General features: G+C 37.4%; 1 protein-coding gene across 1 annotated transcript in view; it reads left to right on the forward strand.

The window, feature by feature from the left end:
• Positions 1–7,335, forward strand: part of LOC120514797 (cadherin-22-like) — a 1,212,176-nt gene extending 1,204,841 nt beyond the window's left edge. The window contains exon 13 of the mRNA XM_039735358.1: positions 5,575–7,335. Coding sequence (XP_039591292.1) covers positions 5,575–6,095 — 521 coding nt within the window. The 3' untranslated portion in view covers positions 6,096–7,335. The remainder of the gene's footprint in view (positions 1–5,574) is intronic.
• The last annotated feature ends 454 nt before the right edge of the window (positions 7,336–7,789 follow it).

The following is a 7,789-nucleotide window of genomic DNA, read 5'->3' on the forward strand; positions in this document are numbered from 1 at the left end:
TAAGGGAGCAACTGGGCTAATTGTACCTTTTTACTGGAATATGCTACATGGGACTCAAACGAGGAAAAGTACAAACCAGAAATGTAAACACAATTGAAAATAAAACTACAAGTGGTCTTCAATTTAACATTAATGATAACCGTAAAGCCTCGTCACTAAACTGTAAAGTTCAGGTAAGCCATGTGCATATACAACCATAGGTACAGAGACCACTGCAGGGCCAATTAGTCCTGCGCTCAGCATCTGGCATAAAGACAGTTTCATATATTACAAGAAGCAATATGTTCGTTTTCATAAGAATTATTTATGAACACTCTGAAATTGCCTAAGTTTTTTTTTGTCCACTCACTGGTACAAGAAAACTATATATGACTTACCGTTGAACATTTTCTGCCATTTCATTTGCTATTTTGGAACAAATTTTATGCAGGAAATTACACCTTTGTGATAAAAAGTAAACCAATTGGTGTCATAAGCAGAAATGATTATAAGGACTTGAAGTTGTACATGCAACATCACCTAACCACGGGGGTTCATCCTGCAATGGGATACAAAGGGTCAAATTTACTCTTTTTCATAAAATTAAAAAAAAAATGGGGATCAATAATGTAGGCTATTTTAAGTGTGCTTTTCATGAATATGATAATCAATTCTTTACAGGTGGTGGTAGCCTTCCAGGAGTTACTACCAGAAGGTTAAAAAAGTTGGCTTTGCGTAACAAATTACCCAAACTATTCTAGAACATTTCAGTAATTATTTACCACACTGATGCTGATCTTTCCGATCATAAAATAGATCATTACAATAACAATTGAGGAGAATTTCCAATTAATTGTAGAATTATGGTATTTGAAGGTTCCTCTAGAGTGCCTCTTTCTCTTGCACAATTTGGCTCAAAAATTAAGCACATTGTCATCTCATACCAGGCTTAAGTTTTGAATTTGGTATGTTTCTGTCCAGCTGTTTTAGCTCTTGACCGTCCTCAGGAAACTGAGATACACAAACACACACACACACACACAGATAGACACACACCCATCATCGAGATATCAATGTTTTCGGTAACAGGGGACTCTAAAATATCGAGATCTGTCAAAAACCAGAAATTGACATTTTTGACGAATCTAAAGCTTTCGCTCCTCCACCACAGATGATAGGTTATTGGGGGGGGAGGGTGAAAAGCAAAAAGACACATTTCAAAAATAAAAATGTGGAGTATCATTTTAGATTACTTCAAGGTCAGTGATAATGAATATGTTATCTTTGATTTTTGAACCTTTACTGAAAATCTAGCTCTCTACTGACCATCTACTAGAGGGTGAAAAATCACAAATTTCTATTGCAATTGAAAATTGTTACACTTTATATGTTTAAATTGAAGCACACATTTTAATATTTCAAACATCTAACACGACTATTCTTGCTTACTATGTACTATCTAATGAAGTAAATAATTACATTTCTTATGAATACTCAGAATTAGGATAACTTATGCTAAGTGAGACTTTTTGTAAATAAATACAGTAGAACCTCGAACAGTGCAAAAATTTAACTTGGCTCTACACAGGGTGACATAATTTTTTTTCTTAAATTGTGCAAAATGCACCTCTTGCTTCTTTTATCTATTTCAGTCATTGCAACATGACAGTTTAATGTATTCTTGTGCTTACAAGAGGCAGTGTAAGAAAGAAGGAAATGTCTGCTCATGCAAACCCCTTGTGAAGACTTCCTCATGCTCTTGCTAAGATTCACTTGCAGTGGTGTGAGATTGAAGAGGACATGTTCCCTGTTGCACTCTCATTAACACACTCTCACCTCTGAACAAGGAGGGTGCTTAGGAAGTGTGCCACTGTACACTCAGTCTCATCCACAATGGGAGAAGAAGAAGAGAGATGCACTTCTCTGCATACTTTAGCATTGTCTCTCTCAACCTGGCTTACTGTGGTGTGCCCTCTCTCACTTCTTCTCTTTCACTCTGTGGTATGAGAGAGGCGCATCCCTGTTGTATTCTCACCTGTCTCACCCAAAGAGGCACATATAATTCTTCATTCCTTGTACAGTATCTTTTCATGCCTAAAGGTACACTGCCTAACTGTCATTTTTGTAAAACAGAGCTCTGTTCTAAATCTTACTGTAGCCGACTAAAATGAGGTGCTGTGTCTACCTGATCTCTAGCTTTCTTCACAGAGCTTGAGATTCCAACACAATAGGATTACTCTGCATGGGCACATTGAATTTAAATCTACTGATGCAGATTTACATTTAAAAGAACTAATCTGTGTACATATCATACATATTTAAAGGTATAAGATAAGCTATGATTGCAGCTATTTTAGGGGCCATCAAAGGGCATTTCACTGTATATGAATTTCCTCTATACATGATCCTTAGGAACAAAAACCCTTGCATTACAAAAGAGTTTGCTATAATTATGCTAAAAAAAATGGAAAATAATTGCTTAAGAAGACACAGCTAAGGGTTGTTATAAACATTTTAATAATAAGGTAATTTACTTAGAGACTGTTATTGCTTAGTTTGTATAAGATCGACTAAGGCTTTCTTTAGTTAATGTTATGTTCCTTTACATTTAATTGTCATGTGACTTCTTCTGCCACATCAATGGTGTAAAAGCTGGTTAATTATAAATTTGGAAGAGTTATCCCTTGGTTATTAAAGTGAAGCATCTCGGTGCTTTTCCTTAATAACTTAGCTTATAAAACAAGAAGAGAGGGTTGTTTCAGATATTTGACTTTGTCTCTAAGACATCCTAAATTTGGTTCTCCCCTTTAACTTGGCACTTAGTTTTATTTTTATTTTCCAATTTTACTCTCTGCCTGTCTGACCACATTAAGGGTCTCATATTCTTATCTCCTGGTTTCTTTGTATCTCACCATAATATTCAGGTATGTATTTGGGCTCCGAACGCATGGGGAAAGTGACAGAAATGAAGATGATGACAAAACTAGAGACTATCATGACTAATGTGGACCACTTTCACAGGGAAATGTTTAAAAAATGCAATTGATGCATATTGCCTTCAGCCAACTGTCTGTATAGTAATCCACCTCTCATATTGCTTATCATCACCCTAGCTAGGTACATTAGGCACAACAGCATTTCCCTTTTGAGATCAATAAAAAAACCCAGTAGTACTACAATTTGTAAATCCATCTACCTAAACATCCTTCCCCTTTAAGTGATATGAACTGCTAGAAGATCTCTTAGGGCATTGACATAGAGCTTCCAGAGCATAATCCTGAGCCAACAAATGCTGAGAATTACAGCAGAACTAGGTTGAGGATGGTGCTTAAAGCTTTCTTGAGCTTGGAGGCTAGCTGACATTCAAACCTGGAGGCGAGTTGAGACAATGGATTGAGGAACAAAAGGAAGAGAATCTAAAATTAAAGATAGAGATGGACGATAAAAAGGGAGTTGTTTGTGACACACAAACTTTTGTGGATAAGTGGACCAGCCATTCCATCAATTAGAAAAGGACCCATTTAAGTACACCCAGGGAGGCAATGGGACTCTGCCATTTTTCCTGTGCTCCATTTCTATGTAATAAATTATTGTTAATAGAACATCCCATCCATCCATTATCCAACCCGCTATATCCTAACTACAGGGTCACAGGAGTCTGCTGGAACCAACACAGGGCGCAAGGCAGGAAACAAACCCCGGGCAGGGCGCCAGCCCACCGCAGTTAATAGAACATTTTACTTTATATTTTGGTTGCTTCTTTCATCATTTCAGATTCTGAAAAACTTAAAGAGCATTGCCTAGTTTCCGCAATATTTACTTCTGACTCAAAATCGCTGTTAAGTATTACACACACACACACGCACACACACATATATATACATATATATATACTGCATGTGATGGATGGCACATGTGTACAGCCTACAGGCATCCCTGCTGGGTCAGATTCTGATTCCTTACCTGGCCAGTGTGATTCAAGGATAGTGGAAGACAGCCTGGTGGGGCTACATGCTCCCCAAATACAGTAGGTGGCAGCCTCCCTGGGCAACCCTACCTGTGTAGACACCTGCAAGGCACAATGGATATTGTAGTCCCGTAGGGTAGCCTTATCAGGTTAAACGGGTGCTGCATGGAATTAAGTTCCCTACTTTATAGGACTTTTGTTTGACCCAGAAGTATTTCCATTAGGCTATACCCTAGCACTAGAAATACTCTTGGGTCCAAGTCTCTTGACTTCATCCAGATGAGCTAGACTTGGGGGTGGAGGATAGATAAAGATCACCTGGGAAGTGTGGAGGAGAAGACAATGAGTCAAAGAAAGAGAGAAGAACTGTATTTGATCTATGCCACTTTTGGCGCTTTTGTGCAATGTATTATTATTAATAAGCCTTTTCTTTATACATTGTAAAAGGTGCTATATAGGCACCTGACCTGACACAAACTCACACCAGAGGCACGTATAAAAACAAGAACACTTTTTTATTTTCTTCACCTGTGGGGCACGTGACTCCCACAGGCACAACACAGTCCCCAGTACAAAAATAAAGCACCCAAAACACACTCTTCTTTGGCACCACCATTCCTCTTCCAAGTGTAATCCTCCTCCTCTCCCGACTCTGGCCATTGAGTGGTGGTTGCTGGCCTCCGGGTGGGGCAAATACACTGCCCATACGGGCTCAGGAGTCCCAGATTCAGCACCCCCTGGTGGCACCTGCGGGACCCAACAAGGCTGCACATAACTCCAATTCCCATGGAGCCCTGCGGGAAACCGAGGCACCGCTCCAACCCAGGGGGGTCGGCCATCTAGCCTCCATGGGGAGGTATTGCACAGTCCATGGCTGCACCCACTGAACATATAATGAAGGGGCATGGACCCCGGCCATCCACCACAACAGGAACTTGTGTCTGTGAGGTTGTGTCTGGGGTTTAGGGTGCTGCCACATCTCTTCGTGGTCACTATATGAAATCCACAAAAGGAAAAAATGAATCACGTATCTTAAAATAGTTTTTTATTCTTGACCTTTCAACACCTATCAGGTGTCATCATCAGAGGAGAATGTTTAGACATACAGTAATCAGAGGCAATATATTGTGTATATACCAGTATATATACAAAACACAAATTTGTTTTTGCAGATGGCTCTTTGAAGTCACCTTTCAATAAAAATAAAATGTAAATTATAATGCAATGACTCTAAAGGATCTCTTTGAAGTGTTACACAGGAATCAACTGGTAAACTGTGAAGGTCTAAAAATCCTGGCAAAATTTGTATTGTTCAGTTAATATCCTTTGCAGAACATGAATATTTAGTGAGGAATAAATATTCAGCAGAGGACAATGAAATGTATCTAATGCATAAAGAATTCTTTGATGGTACATTTGAGATAATGGGCAAAATCCAGAAATTTGAAAGATTTCTTACTTATTCTTTTTTTTTTTAAATATCTTTGAAAACTGTGTTAAGGTACAAACAGTACTAGCAGCTCCATACCTATAACTACACCCTATAAGTGGTATTTAATGCACCTGTATTGAATATTGCACATTGCCACCTTCTGTCAGTAACACTATTCTTTTTTTTTTTTTTTCAGTTCTTGTTCTACTGATTTTAACTTTGAAGCGCCACCGGAAGGGTCATTTAATATCTGAGGATGACGAGGACATGCGAGACAATGTGATCAAATATAATGATGAAGGTGGTGGTGAGCAGGACACACAGGCTTATGACATGACAGCCTTGAGGACCCTTTATGACTTTCCAGAAGTTAAGTCTAGTGACTCCGGACCCGACCTACGTTCGTTGCCTCACTGGATTCAGAACTCAAGCAATGCTGATTCAGAGGGCTCGTCAGCCACAGACTTCTCTGTCTTCCGAGGATACATCTGCAAAAAGGTTCAACAGGCGGACGCTGATCTGTCTGTACCCCCCTATGATTCTTTTCAAACATACGCTTTTGAGGGCTCTGGTTCTCCTGCCCTGTCACTTAGTTCTATTCATACATTATCTACCACCTCAGAGCAGGACTTTTCATACCTCAGTGAATGGGGTCCACGCTTCCGGCAGTTGGCTGGACTCTATGCAGCAGGACATCCTGAGGAAGAGGGTTCCTAGCACCTTGTTTTGAAATACCTTACTAAAAAGGAACTTACAAATCAATGAAAATGTGCCACTTTCTGATCAGTATAACCCAAGCTTGTCCTGGGAGATTTTTTTAACTTTTTAATTTCTAGAACATATTTAATAAATAATCATTTTCAGTGAAAACAGCAAATTGCTGTGATTATAAATCATTAAACTATCATTGTGAAGGGTATACAGCATAGAAAACACCAGTGATGGCAATAGAAGTGTAAAAAAGATCATATCATGGAAAGCAAAGGAAATACCACAAATGCTGCACTGGACAAATGCTAATTTTTTTGTATGCCAAGAAATTTGTAAGTTTGATAAAAAGACGTTGTTATCAATTTTTACTGTATGAGCATGCTCTCTTGGGAAATGACAAAACAAAGCGAAAACGTGCGAACCAGAAAAAAAACTGCCCCACGTCCATGATCAATTTTTATTCTTTGTATTGTTACTTTTTGTTGCTACTGTAAATGAGAAACAGTAGCCAATTCTGGGTCATGACCTGTCAACTGATCACATACCATTCAAGTGGAGTACAAGAAGGAACGGCAGGAGCAATGTGGTCATTATTTATCTTTTGGGTGAAGGCTGTTAGAAAAGTTCAGTACTTGGAATAATGAGCAAGACCTACATCAGCAATGAATAAATCTATATTTTTAATCAGAAAGTTGTTTTTTTTTGTCATAGGTCATGACCCCTAAGAAATTGATTTTTTTAGAAGAGTTCTGTCAAAAGAAAGGTATGAGGACACACTTAAAACTGACACTAAAAATAAATAAAGTGGGTGTTTTGGGGAAATTGTCAATACTTTATTTTCCAGTTATATTCTAACATCAGAAAAATATTTTTTGATAGCAATCACACCTTGTTTTGCTCAATTAAAAGAACATATCAGTTAATATTTCAGTTAAAAGAACATATGTTTATCTAGAAGCAATAACCAGCTGATTTTGTGAACACAGAAATACCTAGAGTGAGTTGGGATAAATGTATTTGTTTAATTCAATTCTTATTTATTTCTTCATTTAAACTTTCAAATGTGTGTTTTCAATGTGTCTGTCAAATTCCCTTGATATGAAATAGCATATTTTGTTATCAACATATTTATTTATTTATTGGTTTGTTTAATTTATTTTGGTAGAGCCAAATAGCTTTCTGAATAACTGTAAATCCTGGAGGTGGTAAGATCTATGTTATAATTTATTTGATGAAGTATTTGAAATAAAAACGATGACAATAAATATGTTAAGGAAGTTATTTACTAAAAATCAAACCTGTAATTTTCTGTTGAAGATTTGTGGTAAATTAATGAGAAATCCTTTGTAAAAGTGAGTCGCTATTGTTAATCTCGTTCATCTAATCCATGCATTCATTCCATCATCAACCAAAAAATATCCCCTAGATTTTCTCATATACTCAGATATGGGGATGGATACTTAAGGAGAAAACCGCAAGACAATGATTATGTTTTTATATTATATACATTAATGAACCATCACATCAACATCAAATCAAATTAATAATATATTGAACAATTATTCTAAAAGTAAAGTTGAATAAATCAGACGCTGCAACTGCATGAATAAAAAGTAAAGTACCACTTCTGGTTAACAGAAATACCCCAAAAGTTGATAGAAAGCTATGTTTTGTACCTAATGCTTGTATGCAAAATTTGG

The sequence above is a fragment of the Polypterus senegalus genome, chromosome 14, assembly GCF_016835505.1.
Source record: "Polypterus senegalus isolate Bchr_013 chromosome 14, ASM1683550v1, whole genome shotgun sequence".
NCBI lineage: Eukaryota > Metazoa > Chordata > Cladistia > Polypteriformes > Polypteridae > Polypterus > Polypterus senegalus.